General features: G+C 39.9%; 1 protein-coding gene across 5 annotated transcripts in view; it reads left to right on the top strand.

Annotated features, from left to right (window-relative positions):
• The window catches only part of LOC100690922 (rho GTPase-activating protein 26), an 85,191-nt gene that overhangs the window by 19,533 nt on the left and 38,818 nt on the right, over positions 1-26,840 (top strand). For all 5 annotated transcript variants that reach the window (XM_025910730.1, XM_025910731.1, XM_005452582.4 and 2 more), the window contains 3 exons: positions 22,768-22,863; positions 25,755-25,816; positions 26,040-26,111. In XM_025910730.1, the coding sequence (XP_025766515.1) occupies positions 22,768-22,863; positions 25,755-25,816; positions 26,040-26,111 (230 nt within the window). The remainder of the gene's footprint in view (positions 1-22,767; positions 22,864-25,754; positions 25,817-26,039; positions 26,112-26,840) is intronic.

Here is a 26,840-nt window from a genome sequence, read left to right as displayed (position 1 = left end):
TCAGCTAATCGGAGGTTTTCCAGTTTCTTTCAGTGGCCATTGATCAGACTGTTAACCCTAAACTAAGCGAACAACGTGTTAAGATGCTAAATTAAGTGGAAATCCCCTTTCGGTTTGTCTGTAAACCATTCCCCCATCTTATTTGTTCCTTGTTCACTATCATTTTCCACACTGACGCTGAAGTCTTAAACTGGGATGTTGGCCTCCATTTAAAAATACTCTAAATTCCGTCTCTCCTCAATTAGTTTTGGTCCATTCGTTGTGGTTTCATTAAAATGCGCTTTCACCACTGCATGCACCATTTTTACACAGTTTAGTGAATTTTGTGTCCGTATTTAATGTTGTGGGTAGGACTAAGGCAATCTCTATCTCTCATATTTATTGAGGTTTTGCAGACTTGTGATTGCTAACGTGATGTTAACTTCTTGGCCATTTTGGGCAGGTGGCAATATAGGATCAAGTGAAAAAGCCAACCACGCAGGCTTGGAGACCGGTCTGCGACTATCTGACAACCATCAGTTGTGAGGGGAAAAATGAGTATTCCCCAGCTGGCGGCAAGTGGTTGCTGGAGGTTGATAGCAGAAAATGATAACTAAACCCCCCCAGTCACACAGGCCTAGAGACTGACCAGTGAGCCCCTGGCAACCACCTGTTGCTAGGGAAAAGTATGTGTTCCCCAAGCAGTTGGCAAAAAAACCTCCAAGTTTCAGTTTCATGGGAAATAACCAATAACCTGACAGTTTGTTATGTCTCCCCCCCATGCTTTACATGTGTCAGTTTTAATCTGTCATCTTATAAAGATGAAGCGGACATTTGCGGGCCATGAACCTGCCACAGTGGCCTAAGAGGAAGAGCTTAAGCAGACAAGCCACTCAGCTGCACATCCCCCAGGCTGCTGTGATCCATTCTGACAGAGACAAAGCGAGAGAACCAGGGTGAAGAGGGCGAGAGAGAGGCAGTGATGGCTATGCTAACAAAAGAGTTGGAGGGCACAACATGTACTCCGCATTTATTTCTGGTATTTGTGTAATAGGCGCTGAAGAGAAAAGCAGGCTATGCCTGTGCGTGCAGTTGGTAATAAAGAATATGAGGATGCCTTCGGGGCTGCTTTTAGTCTTCTACTGAAAGAGCGATTTTTGAGGAAGGAAGTTGAGCTTGCATGTTTTCTGAAATATGTCAGATGTACTGTTTAACTATAGCTCATCGGCAGTGTTTCCATTTCTGTATTTCTGTGTGACTTGTTTACTTTTGCAGTTTTTCCAGTTATTTCTTCCATTATTTTTATATTTTAAAGTTTGCGCACTTTTGCTTGATGACAGCTTAGGCGGATGGATGGATGGAGTGATCAACGAAGGGTCTAAAGTTAGCTGATTTGAGATGGCTGTTGGACGTACTGTTGAGGGATTGTTTTTCCTCAGACCAAACATGGTGGATGAAACAATTTTTGAAAGCTGCAACAATTTTTTTTTTTTTTTTTTTTTTTTTTTTTTTTTTGAACATGAGAACTGCATGCGAGCATATTGGGTTACCAGCATTTTCTGTGTTAAGTGTTATTTTTTTGTTATTGTGAAGGGATCCTATTCATTGACATACCGAGTGACCTTTTTTTTTTTTTTTTTTTTTTTTTTTTTTTTTTTGTGCTGTTACATAAACACTCCAATTGTTGTCCTTTTCCGACCCTTAACCTATTTAATATCAATCATCATATGGATGGATTTGCTCTGTGCCTTTCTTAACCTCACAGCTTTCTGCCCAGGGATGCAGCAGGTGTCAGGGACAGCTTGTCCACACATGCCTGGATACACACAGCAGCATATACTCATACACACTGAGACACGCACCTCATTAACTGTCATCGCCTTGTAGCATTGGTGATACAATATTCAGAACATTTACAAATTTGCAAGTGACTCTCTGAAATTGCTCTTCATGGTGCCGCATGCTACGCTGTAAGAAATGAGAGCTTAAGGGGTTGAATATAACACTAAAATCTTGGTGATTTAATAGGATTGGCCTGATGACCTAGTAAGATCTTGACAGGAACGGACCGAATGGGAGAGCGACAGATTAATGAGAAAAGCAGAGAGGAGAGGGAAGGGAGATTACAACTTCGAGGTGCTTTGTGCGCGTGGGGTTTGGCTTACTATAGGTCGAGGTTTTATTGCTGGAGATGGTGGGGGTTGGTTGGGGGGTTGGGTATTGATGGGACAGACATTGAGACCCATTCATAGAGCCAAAAGAATATTAATTTAAATGCATATTTCTCTGACTCTAGGGAGAGAGAGAAAGAGGGAATACAGATAACCGAGAGATAGAGAGGTTTATAAAAATGTCGCTCATATTTAAAGGTTGTGGGAAAGATCAAGGTGCAATTTCTTTTTTTATTACTGTTTGCAGATTCTTTTTGAAGCTAGATTTCTCTGACTATCCTCTGATCCCTTGAAATTTTTCTGCTGCAAAATTTCTGCTGTCATAACACATAAAAGGCATTGAGGTATTGAAGAGGGGTGAATGTCAGATGGCATTGGATACAGCATCTTGGTGTATTCACTGCCATCCAATGAGATGAGTTTTGTGCTCAGAGGATAACTGGTCTTAGGCCAAGTTAAAGGTTGCCCTGTGTGGCAGCCTTTCAATCAGTGTGAATGTGTTTAGTGCGTCATAAAAATAAGATGACTTCTTGCTGTGGGTGTTCAATTTTGGCATAATCAGTTGTTTTTGGCGAATACGAGATCATTTTTATTTATTAACTTTACGAACGTCAGAATTAAGTGAAATTTTTGGTTTCCTTGGACTTTAAAAATGTTTAAAGTGATAAATTAATGAAAGCATAGTTGGTTAAGTATGCAAGGTTATCCGGTCATACTTCTTGCTTAGAATTATAGTTTGTCACGCATAACATTAAAGTCAGGAGCATGATATTGTGTTGGTCCTCGCATCCAAAAGAGCTGTTGCATGCAGGGCTGTAGCGAATACTGAGTTCTGATGATGACTTGTGGAGCCAGCATCAGTATCTCGGGCTCATTATCACATTGCTTGTGCAGGATCTGAGCGCTTTAAGGAATGATGGGAAACATTTTCTTCTTGGGGATGTTTTTGCCATTGAATAATGTTGCCATGGGGGCATGTGACCATGTTTAGATGGGTGATACATTTAAAAATAACATTCACATAAATGCCAGGATGAACTTTTCCAACAAAACTTTGCAGTTTAAGAACACTGCTTCAGTTTTCCTGGCTGGAAAACTGTCTGGATCGAGAACCTACTTCCTCTTCCTGTTCCTGTGTGGCCTTTCTTGTTCCTGACTTCCCAGAGCTATGACAAAGAAAGTAGGCAAAGTGCGGGTTGAAATCTCAAAGCCTGGAAAATCATTTTTTTTAAACACAGACAAAATATTTGGTGCTATATTTAGGTTTATTTTACTTATTAGGTAGTGTTGTGTGGAACAGGACTAAATCATGAATCATAATAATTTTCTAGAACCTAAGCTTCAGATATCATTTTTTTCTGGCCAGTCACATATGGCCAAGAAGCGGTTTATTTATAGGCTCAAGTACTTAAAAAAACAGTGAGAGGCAATAAGTTTATGAAAAATGACTGTTTATCTCAGTTGACCTTACCTACTAATTGTATTTCTAGCTTTTTCCTGCATCCTGTTTACATCGTCATCCTCTCTGTGGTCAAATGCTCAGTCAAGTAACCCTAGTTTAGATCAGTCAATGCTCTGGCAACTAATGAAGTAATAATCAAAAATCTAATAAATGCATAAAAAGACAAAGAAACTTGACTTCCAATTGTTATTGTAAGCAATAAAGATTCTCTTGATCGAGTAGTTGGCTATTTAAATTATTATATTTTAGATGTCACAGGTCCGTAGCATTGTGGTTAAAACATTTGGCTTGTACCTCAAAGGAGGAACGACCTCTTCAGGGGGTTGTAAGCTAGTGTACTAGTGCTGGTTCCAGCCTTGGGTAAATGGGGCTGTGGTGTTAGGAAGGGCATCCATGCCAGATCAAATATGCAGTCCATCTGTTTTGGCAACCCTTTAGAGGAAAAAAAAGGAACAGATAAAAGGATCTTTCTAAGTCTATTTTCCACAGCTTTGTGGGGTCTTATGATCTTTCTTACTAAGTAGTACTTATTCAAAGATGCAAACTTACATTTTCATGACTGCCAGCCATCCAGCCAGCCATTCATCCATTTAACTGCTTATCCAATTTAGTGTCTGGACTGTAACCTATCCCAAGTTTGATAGGGCGAGAGACCACAGTCAGGTCACCAGTGTATCACAGGGCACAGAGAAGCAGACGACGCATGCTTGCATTCACACTTGCAGTCAATTTGGAATCAGCAGTTAACCTAACATGCAGATCTTTGGACTGTGATAGGAACTGGATTCAAACCCAGGACCTTCAGTGAGGCGACAATGCTACCCACTGCACTATTGTGCTGCTGACCACATTTCGCATTCCACATTCTTAGTTCACTGCCAGTTTTCACTGCATTACGGGGTATATATATTGGAGTTAATAAAAAATAGGGCAGGGCATGTCATTGTTTTATGCACTACTCGGTCAAACAGAGCTTTCTTTTTTTGTTGTTTTCCTTTGATTTCACTTCATTTGTGAGTTTCATGCTTTTCTGTTTTTTTTTATTCCTCTCTTTATTCTTTCCTTCATCTGTCTCATAAGAGTTGATGGAATGAGGTCAGAGGATTTCACCCAGGCCAATTGGAGACGGCTGATTTATTTCCTGGTTGATGTCACACAGAGTCTTTGCTTAGAGCTGCTGTCCAGTGTTGTCCTCTGTTGTCTTGGACAGAAAACACTGGCAGCTTTACGAACACCTCCAATCCAGTCAGCACTGGCACTCTTGCTCTATATTGGCAGCCAATTCAAAGACAAGTATTTAGCTGTTAGTGAGTTTGGCTTCCCTTCCATACAAGGCAAGCTGCCATGCTGTATGGCATGTAAAGGAGAACTATTTAATGTGTTTAAAACTGGTATGGCAGATGTACTAGTTATAATAGCCTACATTCTGCTCATCTAAACTTTGTTAAAACTCTATTACACTGTATGGCAGTAATGTCCTCTGACTAGATCCTCCTTTTTAAGCATGTTTGAGACTATTAAAGTCCAAGTGTAGTTTTTGGTCTATCTAATACTGGCATAAACTGAAAGTTCAGGTCTTGTGTTAGTTAGTGTAGATGAACACTGAACATCCTATGATACTTAATACATTTTGGTAAATAATTAGTAAGTGCTGGAAGGAAGTATGTAGATTGTGTGAAGATAATTGGTATCTTTACACAATTGGTTATATGCAGACATTAAAATATATGCCGTAGAAAACCAGTGATTTTTTTTTTTTCTGGCTTTCAGATGCAGATGGTACTAAAAAACCTTTCCATTTATGTTTGCATGAAATCATAAAATACACAGTGGTTTAGATTGTCTTAGATCCAAGCTAGATAAGGTTTACATTAAGCAGTACTGCATGAGTAGGACTTGCATAACCAGTCAAACATTAGACAATTAATATACCTCTCAGTGCTAATAAGTGAAAAAAGCAGCAGTAAACATTAATAACTTCAGTATAACTCTATTAACAAGGTGACAGTTCAGCTCTCAGGGAGAGTTGTAGGCATTGTTTTGCAGCATGTTTGTGTTTCTGTCTGGAACAGAGGTCAAGTTTGTGTCGGGCGTAGTGGAGGAAGTGGACGAAGGCTATTTGGAGACTGGCACTAATCTGGTTAGTGTGGTTTCCACCCTCTCTTCTCTTTTGTATCACCGCTGCTGCCTTACTGGTCTGATCTGTAATGCGTCCAACAGGCATTCAAACTGTAGACTGCCGCTTGGATGTTGTTTAACTCAAGGGAAAAGTACTTTCAAGATGTGTTTCCTATTGTTTTGTAGTAACTGGTTGTTTTGTAGCCACAAGTTGGGACCCAGGGCAGTTGAATTGTCTTGCTTCATCACTGAGAACACTACCTTGTGAAACTGGACGTTTTTTGAGAGAAACTTGTGTAAAAAAAAAAAAGAAAAAAAAAAAGTGTGAAAGATGTCCTCACCATTGTTGCATAATGTGATTTATTCACAAATTCTTCAAATACTAATGAAGTGTAATTATTCTTTTCCCACTGTTTGTGTTGGAACAGTATTTAGTGTGTTTTTTACCAGCAATGACCTCTAATGGGTCAAGTCTCTCAGGCAGCTCAGCAAAACTGTACACAACAGAAGGAAAACTACTCCATCATCCTTGTTTTCTTCTGTTTCTTACCTTCTGTACGATGGGCTGCTTTCCTCTGCTCTGTCACTCTCTGTCTGTATCTATCATCGCCTGCGCTCCCTGTGAGCTCTGTGCAAAGGGAAAGTCATATATTCTCCTACGTTTCCTGTTATGAAGAGGGCGCTTGGGCTCCAAGTAAGTCATGGTTGTCATATGAAGCGCTGCCGTTAGTGGAGATGTCTTCAGTTTGCAACTGAGCCAAAGTCCAGAACCCTAGTGACCTGAAATAAATATTATTTTGTCCCTTTTTTTAAAATTAATGTTATAAAATTGTTGTATTGTTATACAAAATGTCTAAATATTCTGTTTAAAGTCATAAAATCTCTAAAACGGTGCATCTGAAAATTTTGAAAGACCAAAATTTGAGCACAAGTGCAAAATTATGATGAGTACTCAATTATTTATCACAGGAAACAAGTGACCTAAGGCTGTCTTCAGACTAAAACCACTTTTTTTAATGCATGTTGCAGATGGTCTCAACATTGTGAACAGGGCTCCAGGGCAAATGATCCTGGGGACACTTGGATACTTGTGGTGTCTGTGTTCTCCCCATTTCACAAGAATGTTATAAAACTGGCTGAAATCTTGGTGTTTTCCTTTAAATTACGAGGTAAGTTTTAGCCAGAGCAGGGCATTTCTGGCCCCGAGTCCTCCGCTCGGATTCCAGCTTAGATTGTCCCACATTCCTGCTGCGGATTTTTCCAGCGGCAGTCGGCGGTCTGCAGGATGATTTCACCCCGCAGATGCTCTTTTTAAAAAAGGAGAGAGGAAAACCTCCCCGGTTGTCTCTGTTCGCTGTGTCAGCAGCAGGCGTGGCAGTGCCAAAATGAGAGTGGGAGAGTTTGAAAGGGAACTACAGACAGTGTGTGAGGCAGGAAGGGGACAGAGTGGGATTGAGTGTAAAACTAAGAGAAGCCGATGGGGACTCAAAACAACAAAACGGTGACATGTAAAAGCTAACGATGGAAAGGGATAGAGAAAAAAGTGTCAAAGAGAAAGCTGTACTGTAAGGGAGACACAAATGATGACACAGAAACTAAACTTTTCTGCTTGTCGTCGTGGTCTGGCTTCTTTGTGCCAGTTGCTAGGATACGATAGCTATGTGGCCTGGGACAAGAGGAGGGAGAGTGTGAAAGCCTCGGTGATGTACAGTGTTTCTCTCTTGTCCAAAGCTGCGCAGATAATTTATGACCGTTTGATTTACTCAGAAAATAGAAAGTGGTCAGACTGAGAAATTACTAATTCATGTCTCACGGGTCTCATTTTTGAGGCAGTACTGATGGCAGTATTTGAGGGTGTCTGATTTAAATGCCACTTGATCCAGTTTTTATATTTACATTAGAAGTAATTCAGTTTTTTTTTTTCTGTCTTTATATTTTCATTTATATATGTGATCGGAGAAAATTTAATATCTTAGCCTTAATACCAAACAGTAGTTAGAAGCTGCCAGCTGTGGGAACTTAATCTGGTGTTTCTCCCTGTCTGTCTGTTTGTTAGCAAGACTATGGACTGACTATGGCCCAGCTGACCCAGTCTCTCACACACATGCATACGATGTTGTATTCTAAAGAGTCATTTGTGGCAGATTTGCCCGTTTGCGAACCCAGTCTGTTTTGACACTAAATAGAAAAAGGTTCCCACCCACTGCAAAAGTGCTCGACGTGCATGACATATCCATCGCTCGAATCCTGATTGGCTGACGAGCAGGTTGGAATAGGGAAGAGAGCAACAGTTCATGGGAGAATTTCACAAAAATTTGGTGGACAGATGGAGCACGACTATTGAAATCTGGTGTGGGTCTTGACTGGATTACTTTCTTTAAATTTAAGAAATGTGAAATTAAGTTTGGTGGCAGATTTGTACTAAAAAAAAAACTTAAAGAAGTCTATTCACTTTTCTTTTCAAGCTCCTTAGATGACCATGACCTGGATGACTGAGAACCTACACAGACACTTTTAAATGTTGTTATTTAATTATGAAATTAAATCCCACTTAATTCTACTTTGATACTAGATCCCTAGTATCTAGAATTTAGGGATCTAGGTACTTTGATATACCCAGATCCCTAAATTCAGTTTATTCCACTTCCTCCCTGAGTCCTTAAACTGGCAAGAAATAGTTCACATTTCCTTCTCTTACAGCTGTTTCTCAGCTTAGTTCCCTCCTTCGTTCACTAAACCTTTGACTTTCTTCCTCTTGTGCCTATGTGTTTCCCCTGAACCTTCCTGCCCCCACTCCAACATACAACTCTCAGTTCATTCTGGTTGGGACTTTGTCATTGTTGGGGTCTTTTTTTGTTCCCAGGCTTTATTTAGCCATTGTTCATCACTTTGTTGGGCTCTGACCACCATTGAGACAGTTTCTGATGAGCAAAGTACTATTGCAGTGTAACTAAAGGCCACCATAAACTAGTGTAGACTTTATAATCTCTGTAAGATTCAGAGGATTTTTAAAAAAGTGCTTTTTTTTCCTGTTTTTCTTTCTTTCTCTTGTTCCATCTTTAAATACTTTCCATGAGATTCTTCTTTGGGATGGGCAGTTTGACGCTCATTAAACAGGAATGAAGATGTTGTTGGGTGTGTACTGTGTGTGTGTGTGTGTGTGTGTGTGTCTACTGTGTGTGTGTGTACTGTGTGTGTGTATGTGTGTGTGTGTGTGTGTGTGTGTGTGTGTTTTCAATTAGAAATATGGGGAAAAATAAAAGCTAATTACAATGAACTCCTACAGTGCACACATGACACGTGTACCCTCAGTCACTGCACTGACACATTCAGATGTGATGAAAGCCATCTGCTGAGACAGACAAAGTGAGTGTTTCCAGTGTGTGTGTGTGTGTGTGTGCGCGTGTGTGTGTAACAATGATGGGTCTGCTTTGTTAACCCCAGTGCTGTGTCATGTGTTGGCCTGTCTTTGCTTTTATAAATGCTTCCAAATGCGGGCCAATGACAGCTCATGTAGTTAGTGCATGTTTGTGTGTATGTCTCTGTGTGCACTGTCAACTCTCACATTCAAGGGGCCTGAAGGGTGTTTATGTATCATGGATTTGCTGTTGGCACATGCAAAGTTTTCACAACATTATTGTAATAACTACAAAAAACCCCCCAAACAAACAAAAAATTAGCCTGATCTGCTCATGTAAACAAAATGCATTTGTCACCAAAACTATAACCATGCTAGATTTTTACAATTTATGATTTTGGAGGTTTTAATAATTAAAGTTGATGAAAAATATAAATCATACCTTTTGAATAGTCTGAAAGACAAATGTTTTTAGAGCAAATTTAATTCATTGTTATTAAATGCAGAAAAATATTCTAGCCAGTGTTCATTTTTAGTGATGTAGCTTTGAAATGACCTTTCCCGTCTTCATTGCTCTCTTTGGTTAAACACGTGTTTAAAATAAAATTGACAGTGAATCGCTGCTGTTGGTGGCATTTGGAGGGGGTGTGTGTGACTGACGCATTGGACCTCATGCCTGTGTGTCAGCCTGTAGTTAAACCACCAGCAGGAATATTTATACAAGTGGCAGCAATTAGTGTATGATTGAGAGGTATGCAGAAACTGTATGTGTGTGTGTGAGTGAGTGAACGTGCACCTGTGGGCGTCTGTATTTGGTAGCTGATTTGCTATAAGAGGTTTTGATTTGCACTGGAGCTCACATCTGTAGTCCCCATGCTATAGAAGGTGAAGCAATGGGGCCAGTACATTACTGTGCCGTGTCTGAAGCCGCATTCTTCCTCTGACAGATCCCAATACAGTGCAAAGAATGATTCTATCTAATTTTAAAAGTTATAAGAAATATTTAAAGGTCAATAGATGTTTAAAAAATAAGCAGTCATGTGAAAAAGAAAGCTTTGATAGGTCTCCATGGAGTCCTGTGATTAAAGTAAGTACATCCTATGATTCAGTAGTTTGCTGAACCACCTTTAGCAGCAATAACTTGAAGCAATAGTCTCTGTTTGACTTTATCAATCTCTCACGTTATTGTGGAAGAATTTTGGCCCACTCTTCTTTACAATGGTGCTTTAGTTCATTGAGGTTTGGGGGTATTTGTTTAGGCGCAACCCTCTTAAGGTTGACCACAGCATTTAAATTACTTGAGGTCTGGACTTTGACTGGCCCATTGCAGCAATTTGATTCTTTTCTTTATCAGCCTGTTGTAAGCTGATAAAGTTTGTATTGTTCTCCTGTTGTGTGACACATTTTTGGGCCGAGCTTTAGCTGTTGGACAGATGGCCTTATATTTAACTCTGGAATATTTTGGTATACAGATGAGTTCATGGTGGACTCAATGACTTCAAGATGCCCGGGTCAGTTTCAGTCTGATTCAAGTGATTACCAACCAGAGGACTTGAAGTTTTACAACAACAGGATAAAGGTGGTTAAGGGGTGCATGAAAGTTGGTATGAGGTGTTTGTGCTGATGTGGTGTGTTTGATTTGAACTAAACTGTGTATTATGGCCAAACATCTCCTCTTTGGTCTTGGTCTGTCTTCCATAAGTCTTGCTGTTTGTCTGTCATTAACTTTAACATGCTACATGCTAACTGAGGCCTCTAGAGTCTGAGATGCAATCTCTTTTTTGTAAACTCTTTGAGCATTGCATGGTCTTACCTTGGAGCGAATTAGCCAGCATGTCCAGTCTTGGGAAGACTGTGGTATTGTTTTAACACGCAACTGATCCCCAGTGGAAGCAGCAAGAGTGTACTTAGGTTTTTGCATGTACGGAGTCCTGTAAAAATGGTTTTCACAGGAATCCCTACAGTATAATGTTTGTAAAATATTGATAGATGTTCTTTCATTTTAAACATGGTGTCTATGAATACATTTGTATAATTTGCATATTAGTACAAAATTAGGTTCTACTATAATAAAAAGAGACCTATCCCAAAATCTGTGCTGAAAGTTTGCAGCCAGTTTCTCATCTAAATTGAATAATTCTTGATTGAATTAACTAGTTCAGCTTTACTTTCTGTATTTTTATGGCATTTTTCTTTATTTTATCAGTGATTGCCATTTAATGCTTTCTTATTGAATGGTATCAGGCATTTCAGTCAACCATTCTGGCGCTACATTAGAATATCTCAAAAACTGATCCATGAAATTTTGTACAGATGTTCAGATATTCCCCCTTCAGTTATTGGCAGCTATTGGACGGATACTAGCAATACAGCTTTTTCACGGCAGATACCGTTACAAATTATAAGAGGGGCAAATGTGTCTCTTAGAGCAGATTGTTAGACTGCTTTTGACTGTAAGCATCTTAGTCATAACCTTAGCTCAGCCATTATATGGCATTTTTCAGCCATTTTAGTGTTAATAAGAAGCCATAGATTCGTATTACCAATAAACTGGCACACAGTCCATGTTACACAACTTCAGGAGAAAGAATATCAACCAGACCAAGAACTGGGTGACCCCTAACAAATATTGTAAAGGTTGGTAAGGTAACTCAGTCTTAGTCTGATGAGGTGTAATAAAGTTCTTGATCTCCTGAACCATCATCAGTTTTAAAATGTACTTTTAATCATTTTTGTTTATGACAGCTAATCCACTAACCTTAGCTGTACTTTGTATTTACTGACATTTTGCATGCTGGCATTAACATTTACCTGAAGGATGACATCAAGGACCACCAGCCTGGCTCTAGACTTTTAGTTGTATTGCTGTATACAACATTCTAATAAAGGAAATGTAACCTCTATGTCCATGTAGACTGCATAAGTAGGCTATGCATGTGTCTCCTGCATCTGTGAGGATGTTAGCATAAAAAGTCCAAGCTACAGCCTGGGGGCTGTTTCATGCATCTTGGCAGCAGCTTGTCGTGATGACATACTTGCTGTAAAGACAGCCAGGCTGGACTTTGGAAGGGAATGATATAAAATATAAGCTGTTTTTCTCTCTTTCTCCTCATTTCTCTGCCAATCTCTGACTCTTTCTTTCGATTTCTAAGGTGACGTTATTGTCGTTGCATCCATCTCAAACTTTCTCCTGTGCCATAACAAAGCTCTAAACTCTACATGTTTTGTTCTTACACTCACATAGTGGTTTTTCACGCACTCATGGTGCAATATTTTAATCACTGAAGAGGCTGAATTTGATTCCACCTTAATGTAACCTCTAAACATCAACCCATTCCGCACAGTCCTCAGGGAAAGCATGGCAAGGTATTACATGGTATGGACTTCATATTAGCAGACAGCAGTGAGCTTTTTTTTTTCTGTTGTCGCCCAGCTGTGATGGTGGGTTGTATTACAAGCAGATGACGGATATGAAATGTGGATGCGTAACAGGATCTACACTCATGGCCAGATTTGACCTTAATCACCCATATATGCTTCAAAATGATAGTGATGAGCTGTGTTGTGTGACAATGAACACCCTACCCAGTTAGCTTCCAATAAAGCTGGCTGAGCTGAGTGAACAGACACAACGTGACCTATGAACCTTGCTTCCCCCCCCAACCTGCACTCACCATGGTAACGCCTGAAAAAAGCCACCTCCACTTCCTTACCTTTTTATGCTCTCACACTTTCCCTGCTTCTGTGGCCTGTTGTTGCTGTGAAAGTAGTGCTTCCTCTCCACTATACATCAGTTTGACCTTGTGTGCCGCGTCCAACAGGAAAGCCTGCCCATATACAGATGTTCCTGCTCAGCTTGATGATGTTTACTCATTGCAGGCGTCTTTTCCTTTTCATTTTTGGTTGTTGTGACATGTCTGCTTTACCAATGAGGTATAAGGCACTGATAATGCATTTATTGCTTTAGATCTGATTAAAGTGACACTCAACGTGACTATCACTAATAAAAGAACAAAGGCAAATTAGGAAAAATAGAGTCCCTAATACAATAGTATGCATCCTTCAGTACATGCAGTAAGACATGGCAGTATAGAGGTCTAATAATTATAAGATTAATACAGTTTTGTTTTGACTGTTGGCATAGTTTTGTTTCAAATTGATAGATGTATTTTTAAGCTCAATAAGGAGTCAATGGGTAACAATTATATTAACTTACAAGCTAAGCAACACTGGAGAGGGCTTTACATTGACTTCTATTCATTTCCTAGATGTACTTTAGCACTAACCCTAATGACTACTTCCCAAATGACAACTGACCTAAACGTAGCCAAAACCCAATGTTAAATCTTGTCTTCAGTATAATGATTTATGTATGAGAAACTCTCTATTTGTTCACTAAAGGGGAAGCAAGGCCCAAGAGTGTGCCTTTTTATACACATTTTTGTTTTTTTTAATCTTTAAGGGAGATTTAGCTAAAAAAATATGCACTTATATGTATTTGAAAGCAGTTTTGGCATTTAATAGTAGCCAGCTTAGCTTATTCTCTGGATGTGAAAATGGAAGGGCACAAGTGTATGATAATGTTGGTTTGTACTGCCATTTTAATGGTATTCCCCTACAGAAGCTCAGAGATATACAGATATGCAGAGGAAGATTCAAATGTCTGAAAACTTGAGACTTTGCCGAGTGTTTTTTTCCAAGTTTTTATCACTAAGTCTTTGCTTCCAGTTTTGATGACTTCTCTTCCTATATCAGATAGGATGTGAGGGTATTGTCTCAGTGGCGACACCTGTCTTTCAGGGGAATACTGCAACTGGTTCCTGCAGTTTAATGGTGAGCAATACAAATATAAGTGACTGAATCATGATGTTGTGGCTGTGCGCAAAGCGACTAATGAGGAGGGTGCCCTGGTGCCCTAACTATAAGGGAAAAATTAGTATTTCCTGACTGGTTGTGATGGTTTCTTGAGGTTACTGGTACTCAATGTGAAATAAATTGCCAAAGACCCATTGATGCAAGTCTAAAGACTGGTTAGTGGTCAGAAACAAACATTCTCCATTTATGGTTTGCAGTTTTTCCCGGTTTCACTAATGCACAGTGGTTAGTTAGTGAATGTTTGTAGACAAATTGGGATCTTCCAAAATTGAAAACTAAAGGTGACTGCAGAAAACTGCTAGTGACCAAAGCAATCACAAGGAGGTTTTTGGTGCAGAACCTTCTTTGCGACCAATTACGTGTGGTGACATTCAGCACCCTCCAACAACCACTAGCCAACTAGTTGAGGCATGGACACTTTTCACCTAGTGAGAGGGGGAAAAGCAGGGCGTTGCTAACTAGTCCCTAAGCCTGTGTTACTAGGGCCTTTACTGGATCAGTGTTTAAACAGAGAAAATTTGCATTAAATGGTTAGAGAATTTAATTTGACCTCTGTATCAGACTCCGTATTTGTCAAGTTCCTGACAAATTCCCGTCAAACAGAGTTGGCAGTCGGCCATTATAAAAAATGCTTTATTCAAATGGACTTTTTAAAAATAGGGTTTTGGAGTTACATGTATAAATAAATTAACATAAAAAATGATGGTTCTTATTTGGTACAATATTAACCTTGAAGCAACATATACACTGCCAGTAATATCATAAAAATATGTGTCCTAAAGTAAACTCCCATACAGTGCCTCGTACACTACGTGGTGATTTTTACATTCCTTCCACTATAATTGAGTCCATCAGTTCCTCTCCTTGCTTGGCTGCTGGGTCATGTAAAGAATTAGATGAGGAGACTGAAATCTGTCTTTGTCTCCCAGATGAATAGTGTGTGTCTGTGTGTGTGCGTGCACTTGTCCTACTTGATGAATAAAGTTTCTATTCACATGCTCGTGGAACAAAGCTTCTGTAGAGTTCAAGCTACTGTTGGATATCCTGTTGATATCACACAGGCCCATTCTTTTGACCGTGTATGTGTGTGTTTGTGACACACATAGCGGCCGTTGTAGAGCTGCTGCATGGTTGTGGTTAATTACAGATTCCTTTTGTGTAGCTTACAGTGCTCTGTGTGTGTTTCTGTGTTTTTTGAGTAAGATGCAACATTTCAGCAGTATCCAAGTCACTGTCATACAAATACCATTGTTAAAATGCAGCACTGAGAGGATTCTTCCACTTTTGCAGTGAGATTTTCCACTGTGACTCAGAGTACTGTCTTTAAAAGTGATTTTATCCAATTTTGACAAAATATTTATCAAAATATTATATATTTGAAAATTTGCGATAACAATATAACTGATGATATAATTGACGCGAGACAAAATACTTTACAACTCCACAACTTTATTAGTGCAAAAAAAAAACCCCATCAATGTATTTTCACTTAAACAAGCAGCTGTTTCTTATGTGCATTTAACCTATATAAAAATTTAACAGTGCAAATGCAAATTCCTTGCTGACAGTTTAACCAAAAGGCATTTCCAGTGGAAATTGGCTGACATATCCTCAGCATAACCATGTATAATATCCACAAAACTTAAAAAGAGGTTATACACACACAATACGGTAATATGTTGAAGGACAGTACGTATTACTCCGCGAGGCTCCTGACTACGGTAGACGTAATGCTCCAACAATCCATCAAGCGGTGCGGGTTCGTAGCTTAGCAAAGTCGTACTAAAACATTTTTTGACAGATTTTTGAGTGCCGTGTACCACATAAGATCAGTTCGGTAATAACGGTAATAACGACGGCCCGCTTACATGCTCTACCAAAAAAATGTGCTTTGGTGTGTATCTGACAGACGAAAGCTAAACCAGTTCCACATCACTGAAGTTGCACCATTTTTACAAACCAATTCTGGTTCATCTGTTTCATTCAACGATCCGCTTTCGCCCTTCTCATTCTCCGTCGCCGCCATGATTTTTCTGCCATGTGTTTATGAAAACAAAGGCTCTGCGCATGCGTGTTTTACCCATATTCTATCGCGATATTTCATTTTCTTATCTTTTTTGTTTTACTGCAGATGCTGAAAAAATACTCACATTGTACTGTATTCTTGGGTGGGTAAACTCACAATACTTCATCAAATCAAAGTTTAAACTTTTTTTTATTACCAAGCTATTCCATAAATAAAATAAATAAATAAAATGGTCGAAGAATCACTAAGAGAATTTTCTAAATTGGAAATAAAATCCTAAATACTGTAAAAATTCCCTAATGAAGAACAAAATGTGGACATAAATGCTGCTGCTGGGTTGAAGTTGAACCAGCCAAAACTAATGAGTAGGTGTGTGCTAATATATTGGACCCAACATCGCTATTTGCTGGAATCAGCCTTGTTGATTGCAGTCAGCCTGCTAGCAAATAAGATGACATTTTTCAGTGGCAGTGGTTGATGCTTTGTGTGTCACGTCAGCTCTCACGTCACTATAAATTAGAACCTTCAAGTTCAAGGCCATGGACTTCAGATGAAAAGAGTTTAATGTTGGGGATAGGTTACTGCTTCAGAAAAGGAGGTTAAAAAAAAGTGGAAATTGAGCTGGGAGTGTTTACATTTATATGGCCGCCTTCCCACATTTTCTTTTTACATTTGTTCACGAGTGCTCTGATTAGTGCCTGAAAGAAAAAGCTAAGTGTGTCTTAGCTTACCCCTAATTATAGAGTGACAGTCATTCAGGAGGGGTTCAGAGTACTCGTCCAAACAGAAAGTTAGTTGAAGTGCTTCTGATGAGATTGCGTCTTAGGTGAGGAAGTTCAGGGATGTCCCAGCTGAGAGGAGCCCTTGGGCTACTAAATATCTGGGTTGCTTTGGCAGCACCATAATATTCCTGCAGAAGAGCTCGATTGATGGGTGGATGGGTGGAGTTTGGAGGCCATGTCTTCATCATCATGTTCATCAAACTGTTCTTGTGGAGTTCTCTTGCAGCAGGGCGTTTGTCCTATCGGTGCATGTTTGCGTGTTTCCGTTTGTGTGTCTCTTTTTCGTTGGTGTCTTGAGCTTAGAATTAAAAGAGCAAAGCATGGCAGGAATTTTGTCCTGTGAGTGTGAGAGAAAAGACGGAGAGGACAGAGAGGCAAGTGTCAACAGGGTCATCTATTTTTAGTTGTCCTTGTCCTTTGCTGTCCTTCCTGCCTGGGCACAGACATACAGGCGCGCACATACAAATACACACATACTGACGGCAGGGCATCATCAACACATCCAACTGTGTGTTTTTATTTTAGCTTCTAATCTGACTCAGCATATTTAAAATGGTTTACATATTTTCTCGTAGAATTTTAAGATTTTTATCACATTGACAGCTGACCTATGCGCCAATAACGATAATGGGACAGTGCTGTAGTGGCAAACATGCAGTTCAGTTCTGTTTGGTGGTTAAAAGTAGCTACAAGTAGCCAAAAAAATTTGAAGCACACAGTCTGCTATCGTGTTAATGGTTTACTTTACTAAAGTTATACAAAACTACAGTGGCTTGCAAAAGTATTCGGCCCCCTTGAACTTTTCCACATTTTGTCACATTACAGCCACAAACATGAATCAATTTTATTGGAATTCCACGTGAAAGACCAACACAAAGTGGTGTACACGTGAGAAGTGGAACGAAAATCATACATGATTCCAAACATTTTTTACAAATAAATAACTGAAAAGTGGGGTGTGCATAATTATTCAGCCCCCTGAGTCAATACTTTGTAGAACCACCTTTTGCTGCAGTTACAGCTACCAGTCTTTTAAGGTATGTCTCTACCAGCTTTGCACATCTAGAGACTGAAATTCTTGCCCATTCTTCTTTGCAAAACAGCTCCAGCTCAGTCAGATTAGATGGACAGCGTTTGTGAACAGCAGTTTTCAGATCTTGCCACAGATTCTCGATTGGATTTAGATCTGGACTGTGACTGGGCCATTCTAACACATGGATATGTTTTGTTTTAAACCATTCCATTGTTGCCCTGGCTTTAAGTTTAGGGTCGCTGTCCTGCTGGAAGGTGAACCTCCGCCCCAGTCTCAAGTCTTTTGCAGACTCCAAGAGGTTTTCTTCCAAGGTTGCCCTGTATTTGGCTCCATCCATCTTCCCATCAATTCTGACCAGCTTCCCTGTCCCTGCTGAAGAGAAGCACCCCCAGAGCATGATGCTGCCACCACCATATTTGACAGTGGGGATGGTGTGTTCAGAGTGATGTGCAGTGTTAGTTTTCCGCCACACATAGGGTTTTGCATTTTGGCCAGAAAGTTCCATTTTGGTCTCATCTGACCAGAGCACCTTCTTCCACATGTTTGCTGTGTCCCCCACATGGCTTGTGGTAAACTGCAAACGGGACTTCTTATGGTTTTCTGTTAACAATGGCTTTCTTCTTGCCACTCTTCCATAAAGGCCAACTTTGTGGAGTGCACGACTAATAGTTGTCCTATGGACAGATTCCCCCACCTGAGCTGTAGATCTCTGCAGCTCGTCCAGAGTCACCATGGGCCTCTTGGCTGCATTTCTGATCAGCGCTCTCCTTGTTCAGCCTGTAAGTTTAGGTGGACGGCCTTGTCTTGGTAGGTTTACAGTTGTGCCATACTCCTTCCATTTCTGAATGATGGCTTGAACAGTGCTCCGTGGGATGTCCAAGGCTTGGGAAATCTTTTTGTAGCCTAAGCCTGCTTTAAATTTCTCAATAACTTTATCCCTGACCTGTCTGGTGTGTTCTTTGGATTTCATGGTGTTGTTGCTCCCAACATTCTCTTAGACAACCTCTGAGGCCGTCACAGGGCAGTTGTGGAGCTGTTTTGCAAAGAAAAATGGGCAAGAATTTCAGTCTCTAGATGTGCAAAGTTGGTAGAGACATACCCTAAAAGACTGGCAGCTGTAATTGCAGCAAAAGGTGGTTCTACAAAGTATTGACTCAGGGGGCTGAATAATTATGCACACCCCACTTTTCAGTTATTTATTTGTAAAAAATGTTTGGAATCATGTATGATTTTCGTTCCACTTCTCACGTGTACACCACTTTGTATTGGTCTTTCACGTGGAATTCCAATGAAATTGATTCATGTTTGTGGCTGTAATGTGACAAAATGTGGAAAAGTTCAAGGGGGCCGAATACTTTTGCAAGCCACTGTATCTGCTTTCCCCTTTCCTTTTTAGTACCTACCCAGAAATTGGACTCTTTAGTAATGCGTACAAATGACTGACCAGTGTTATAGCTCAGCCTGTCAGCCAGTTACAACCTTTCTTTTAACGTGGGGCTTGAACATGTGTCTTACCGCATTAAATTGGATGCCATGAATGGCAAGCATCACTTCTTGCTACATCTGTAAGTAGACTTTCGCTTTTCCTAAAGATTTCTGGACAATGTACTTGTTGTGGTGTGTGTGATTCATTTTTTTTGTTTTATAGTAATTCCTTTGTGTTGGCAGGATTTTACACAATCTCATCAGCCAACAATGTGGTTTTGATTTGAAAACATGGTTCATATAAGCCGAGAGACCTGCATGGGGCTGACACGTGTATGTGCGCGTGCATAAATGTGTGAATATATCTGTGGATTTATGTGTGTCCTGTTGTGTCATTGCTGCCAAAAATGCTGACTATAGGGAGCGCTGGTCCACTCCTGATGCGTATCTGTATTTATGAGCCAGAGTAAAAAGTTACCTTATCACGCTGTTTGCCAAAATGTAGAGTGAGACACTCTCCAAGGGAAAGTAAGTTAAACAGAATTTCGCACTTTGATTTTTATTTTTCCGTCATATTTTTAAGTGATTCAAGGGGGAAACAAACCTTAAACTTTCATGCAAAAGTGCTACGATGGTGTCTGAAAAATAATGCAATTATATCAAATTATTTTAGTCCTGTCTTAATGATGATACTTTGCTACAAATAACAAACACAGTGTCCATTTCAATTTTCTCTTAGAAAACCTGAAAGATCTTATCTAGGAGATAAGATTTCTCAAAGGAATTCTTCTTAAGGCTAGTAATATTACTTTTTTTATTTCAATAGCACAATAGAGAAACAGCTGGGAGAAAGACCAGGGAAGACAGTGAATGGCCTTGGGGGCAGATTTGAACTCAGGCCTCTGCAATAGCCTTGCAGCATATGAGTTGTCTACTTTATCTAGTGTGCTACACACTGGTGTTTATAATGACTAATATTTAAATGTATTTGTAGACGTGCTTGGGGTTTTCATGAGATGAAATGAGTTTTCTAGAAGGAATAAAACTTCATGTTTTGTTCAAACCTTTAGTTTTTTTTATGTTCTGATTATGGGCTTCCAGTTCTTCCCTGGATGGAAACTGCTGAATTTTCTGTTGGCTTTAAATCTCTCAGTAGCTAAAGAATTGCTCCAGTGACATACTTTTTTCATGGGGTCAGGAAGGTTTGGATAGCTTTTTTTCCCTTTAAAAAAAAAAATCAAAATCACTATTTAAGAAGTGCATTTTGTATTTATTCAGGTTATCTTGCTCCAGGTTGTCTAATGTTAGAATCTGTTTAATGCTCTGAAATATGTAAGTGTTTAAATATGCAAAATCAGAAAGGGGCACTGAGTGTGTGTTTAGTTTGTGGTTAGTTATGATTTGTGTGCAGGAGAGCGCACAGAGTGTGGCTGAAGCTGGAGTGGAGAAATCAACGATGGGCACGTTTCACTCACGGGGTGCTGAGAAGAACTGTCAGTGGGAATAAAGGAGGGGAAAAAAGGAAGCGGTCAAAAAGGAGACCTAAGGGAGGTGGAGGCCAAAAATAAGAGAGCGGAGACGTAAGAATGAGAGTGTAGAGAGAGATATGGTTTTATACAGCTCAGTGGATGTGATATCACTGTTGCCAGGGCTGGATGTGATTCCCGCTGAGGCCACCCGTGCTGAAAATAAATCACCCATGCTACTACACAAAACAAATAAGAAGCTATAGAAACTAAAGTTTACTGAAATGTGTGATAGAAAGCAGGCGCCTCGGTTACCTAAGATCTGGCTCATAGATACCTGAGATCACTCAGTGCAGCCTCATTTGCCAATATGTAATGGCAGTGATTATAAAGCCTGAAAACAGCATGTTTAATCATTTAAACCTAAAAACACCCTGAAACGTTTAAGAGCTGAGACCTGCTGGCTTTCAAAGCGACTGAAAAAAAGGTTATATTACTTTATGCATGCTACTTATATTAGTTAGTTATTTATGCTGTAATTTCATTAACCGTATGACATTATAGACAACATTTGGTTTTCATTGGAAAAACATATTTGCTTCACTATATAAATGTTTACCTTTAAACATTGTTATATATTGAATTTCATTAAAATATGTTACATGATTTCTGTTATGTAATTACAGCAAAATATGGGGAATTGGGGAAATACTGTGAAAGTACAGTGGTTTTTTGGGGTTTTTTTTTAATACTGGACACTGACTGACACCGTAAAACCGCAGTTTATCCTTCAAGTTTGGAGTGTGGTCTCATTTTGGTCATACTTTAGTTATTTTGATGACACAGGGCCACTGTGACTCACTGCTCACTGACATCCTAAATGTTTTTTTGAGTCAGTCCGGAGAGAGAAAGTGGTCTGTGTGCGATTCTCTGTGCCAGCGTGCACGTTTTTCTGGCAGCACATTTAAGCGGAGCTGCTGGGCCTGCGTTTCATTTCTGTGACTGGCAAACTGCACTGATCTACACGGAGGACCAGTGGTATTTACTTGAACATGGCCAATTACTCTCTGTCTTTCTTCTGTCTGCACTTGCTGTCCTTTCCCTGACTCCAATGCGCATTTTCATGAAACTCTTGATCTCTCCTCTTGCATTTTTTTTAAATTTTCCTTCCTTGCCTGGATTTAATTATACTTTCTATCTTTATTTTACAAAATGCCACAAATACATATTTGCTTGTGTAGCTTTTGTATAAATTTTGTCCTCCTCCCTATCGACGTGGGTTTCCCTGCTGAAGCCGACCGCATCATGCATAAGTTTCTTTTCTTTTTTTGAATGTTAAAGTAAAAGAACACTTTATTCAGTATAAAATGATAATTATTTTAATCCATTCCTTCAGGGTTGGTGTCAGAATGGTGAGCAAGCGCTTGTTGCGGGGTGCTGTTCCACAGCATGCGATTTACAAGAAAGTTATGTAAAGTCTGTTTCTTTTTTGTGCGTCTTCCTCTTCATCCTTCCACTATTTCATCGTGATCCTTTGAATGTTGCTGACCTAAGCCAGTCAAGCAACAGGAAATGTTGCAGTGAAGGTGACCCTGCGTTGAGTTTAAATGCAAGGGAAGCCAAGCTCGCTGTGAGTGTCTGTCTCCTAGGAGCTCTTAGCGCCTCATGTATTATTTGAAAGGCATTCAGCTGTCTAAGGCTTTTCAGTTCCTCGCCTGGCTAATGTGACTTAAGTCGAATGGAACTTTTTTTTTTTGCACTTTTCAGCACGAACACACACAAATATATGAGCTGTCAAACCTCCATCACTGACGCCACAGGGGACCCACTCGTGTTGTCCGCCTTTCCACTCACTCTCACTTTAAAAGCATTAAAAGCATAATCAGGACAAAACCGCTATTCTTGTCCATAATCTTATCACATTATTTAGTACCAGGTTTTCTAGAGTTCAGATTAAGATTTATTATATGCTTTCTGTACAGCTTGTTATTACATTATTACAAACTCACTTAAAGTGAGGTGGACCAACATAAAATACGACCTTAAAGTTCTTATTTTTTCTGTTCTCTCAGGTCTGTCGACAGCGAAGAGGAAGTTTGCTGACTCTCTCAATGACTTTAAATTCCAGTGCATTGGAGATGCTGAGACGGATGATGAGATATGCATAGGTGAGTGTGCGGATGTGAAATCCAATACATTCGGTGTACCAGAAGAGGAAAGCCTCTAAATAGACATCAGATGATGTTGTATCATGTCTAGTCACTAAAATAGAATAGCCAAATCAGCGTTGACTTCAAGGTCAGCTTGATTTTCATTTCCGTGCTGCTGGACAGAAAACTGAGGAGTCTCAGATTAGGTATCTGCCCTGAATGTGCTATTTTTGTTAAAATATCAAAGCTTATTCTGTTATTAATAAAACTAGTGGCACATTTTGAAAACGGGTGTAATTTTAGCTTTTGATCCATCCTCTGACTTGTGGCTTAAAATAGTTCAAAAATTGAAATAATTTTAAGTAGCTGATGGAGAGTCTAATAGTAACACTGCAAAAAAGGAAAAAACTGTACATTGGCTCAAATTTTGCAGCCCTTTCGGTATTCTTTCGTTATTTTTGATAGCTCCAGTCTTCATAAATGTTGTAGTTATTTCATGAAATAAAATGTCATTACACAGAGCGTACTATTACACAAAAGTTTGTGATATTGGTGTGTAAAATATGAGTTCCCTGAACTCATCTGGGCTGTTTCTGCTCAAACAGCCTGCTGTGTGAGAGTCTGTGCAGTCACCACACCCTCTCTGTGTCAGTCTGCAGCTCTTTGCTGCCCCGATTCTGACCTACCACCCTACTGTTGTTTCACTATCGCTGGCTATCTTTCCTGAACAGCTTGGTGCTCAGCTGGATTGCAGCACTGTTGTTGTTAGGCTATTCATGGTGAGACTCATGTCAAAACCCATCTTCATCTCTCTGATGCTATAATAAGTCCTCTTAGAACAATGTGATAAAAACAATAGGTACTGATTTACGTCAATGTGTCAACATGTAAGAGTTTAGATTAATCGTCAAGCTTTGATTGCACAATATGAGCCGTGTTACAATTTTGTACTATTTTTAAGACACCAGGATTTATTTGTAGAAAGAACTTTGTCTGCATTGTCTCACTAAGTCAGACACATTTGTTTGCAAGTATTATACGCCACCAGGGCTTTCATCTGTCATGGATTTTGGTTATAATTTTTATGGACTGAATTTGTAGCCCAGGGGTGGATGGTGTCAGATTCTGTGGTCTCTGGATCTCATCTCTGCTTTTTGCAGATGATGTGGTTCTGTTGGCTTCACTGAATGATGACCTCCGGCTTGTAGTTGGGAGGTTTGCAGCCAAATCTGAAGCAGCAGGGATGGGAATTAGCACCTCAAGGTCTTAGACCATGGTTCTCATCTGGAAAAGAGTCGCATGGATCGGGAATGAGTTGCTTCTCTAAGTGTGGGAGTTAAAGAATTTTAGGGTCTTGTCCACAAGTGAGGGGAGAAGGAAGGGGGAGATGGACACACAGATTGGCGCAGCGTCTGCAGTAATCTGGATGTTGTACCTTCCTGTTGTGGAGAGAGCGATGAGCATGAAAGCAAAGCCGTCCGTTTACCAGTTGATCTACATTCCTACCTTCACCTTTGGCCGTGAGCTGTGGGTGTCAGATCACAGGTATAAGTGGCAGAAAAGAGCTTCCTCTGAAGGATGTCTGAGCTCTCCTAGATAGAGTGAGGAGCCCAGCCATTTGGGAGGAGTTTAGAGTAGAGCTGCTACTCCTCCACATCAAAAGGTGCCAGTTGAGGTGGTTTGGGCATCTGATTGGGATGCTTCCAAGGTGCTGTGTTTTGGGCTTGTCCCAGTAGCTGGAGACCTCAGAGCAGACCCAGGACACATTGGAGAGATTACATTTCCCAGCTGCCTTGGGAATGCTTTGATGTCCCCTTGGAAGAGTTGAAGTAGGTGACAGGGGAGGGAGGGCTGTGGTCTGGTCATCTGTACTTGGACTGCTACCCCCTGTATACGTGTCAGAAGATGGATCGACAGATGGATGGAATTTTTTTTCTTCTAATAATGGATGAAAGAAGCCATGTGTAGGGTGTAGTGTCAGCTGACAGTACAGATTGCAACCTGATTAATTTCTGTATTCTGGTGATCCTAGAGTTGGTGCTAAAACACAAAATGGAAAAGGCCCTCTGTATGGTTTGTCCATTCTGGGCTTCTATAGAAGCACCTGGATGTGTACCTGCAGGCTCTGTAGATAAAGAGCTCATTCTGAGGCAATGAAAAATTGTCTCCTACACTAAAAATTCAATTCTGCACTAATGAAAACACAACTACAATTATATTACATTTCTGCCATTAGATTCCACTCAAACCTGGACATTTAAGGCCTGCACCTCCTTTTTAATAGCCAAATACAAAACCTATAACTTCCAGAAACATGAAGTTTGATGTTAATGAGGATAAAATGGATAACTGTGGAATGGATTATCACAGTGCACATGCAATTTCTGCATGCCTGTGCATAAGGAACACATGTTCGGTAGGCACACTCTTCAATTACTTGAGGTGTGCTCAGTGTGCCTGAAGAACAAGTCTGTGTGTGAAGTGTGTGTGAAGTGTTGGACAGGGTCAGAAGCAATTGAAGTGGAAACTCTGACCTAAACAATGTAGCTGTGGCTCGTTTGCCAGTGAATGGGGGAACCGAGCACCGATCCATGCTGACTGTGAAAGCACCATAGAAACAAACCCTTTAAGTTGCGGTTTCATTTCCAGTTAATTACTCTGCTATGTCATGAGTTTAGAAACATTTCGAAACCTCTAAATAAGTGGTACCGAAGCAGAAACAAAGCACCTTTAACCTCTTTACTCCCCGATAGCTGTATTCTCTTTGATGCTTTTGCCTTGCATCTTTTTTTGTCTCGCTCTTTATCAGCATTAAAAATAGCAGTGCTTTGCCTTTCTGCCTCTTTTTTATTTTCAATGATCTCTTTTCTCTCTCTCGTTCACCCGATTTACCAACATGACTGTCCCAGCCAAGTCACTTCAGGAGTTTGCAGCAGTTTTACAGAACCTGGAGGATGAACGGACACGAATGGTGAGTGACCTAACTAGCTATATTGTCTATATTGTTATAGGTTATTCTTAATGAGAGTAAACGTTTGGTCTTTTATAACCACGGAAACACTAGTCCTCTCCAGAAAATGACTGGCAGCTCTAATAGAAACTGCTGGTACAAATGATACAAATATTAAAATACCTGGTGTATACTGGTGTGTCTGTAACATGGATTTTTTTGGGTGTGTATATCTGCCTTGTAGATCGAGAATGCCAATGATGTGTTAATTTTGCCACTGGAGCGGTTCAGGAAAGAGCAAATCAGTGCAGCCAAGGTAAGAAGGGTGACAGTACACGGGCCACAGAAATGACTTTTAACTGTACATGAGCTGTGGGTTTGTATTGATACATGTGTGCTAGCATGAAGAATAAATCGATAATGGCCTGTAGTGCTTCTGAAGCTATTAAAGGATCTGTGTCAGACAGCATCCACTCAAAACATACAGATCAGAAAAACATTCAGATTTTTCTTTTTTTCTTTTTTGTTCTCGTTTTTATTGTTTTTTGTGCCTTTTGCTGGTTGCCAGGGACACATGCATATAGTTTCACATTAACTCGTGACTGCAATGCCTTCAATTTTAAACTTTGCTTTACTATAACTAATACATGCCCATTGTCTGGCCTGTTTAGTCCTTGGTAAACTGCAATATGTTATCACGTTTAGAAAATTTAAATGAATAGGGAGGTGGATGTTTATACATTGAAAACAGGTCATTTAAGCCCATTGATAGGTGATAGTCTGGCAGCATGATAACATCATAGTATATCATGCATAATTAAGTATATGTGGATATGAATAAGACGTTATTGTTGTAAAATTACAGCAATAGCACATTTTCATATAAGGTGCTGAAGTTGCATAAAGTCTGGCTAGGCAGTGTGATGGTGTCACAATATATCATTCATAATTCAGCTTTTCTCACAAAATAAACACGATAAAAATCCTTTACAAGGTGTTACAGGTGAGTAAATACTAAAAACGTGATATTTTAGCCCGTTGCTAG

This window comes from Oreochromis niloticus, linkage group LG10 (assembly GCF_001858045.2).
Source record: "Oreochromis niloticus isolate F11D_XX linkage group LG10, O_niloticus_UMD_NMBU, whole genome shotgun sequence".
NCBI lineage: Eukaryota > Metazoa > Chordata > Actinopteri > Cichliformes > Cichlidae > Oreochromis > Oreochromis niloticus.
The sequence above is the reverse complement of the archived record's forward strand: the minus strand, read 5'-3'. Positions and strand labels throughout refer to the sequence as shown.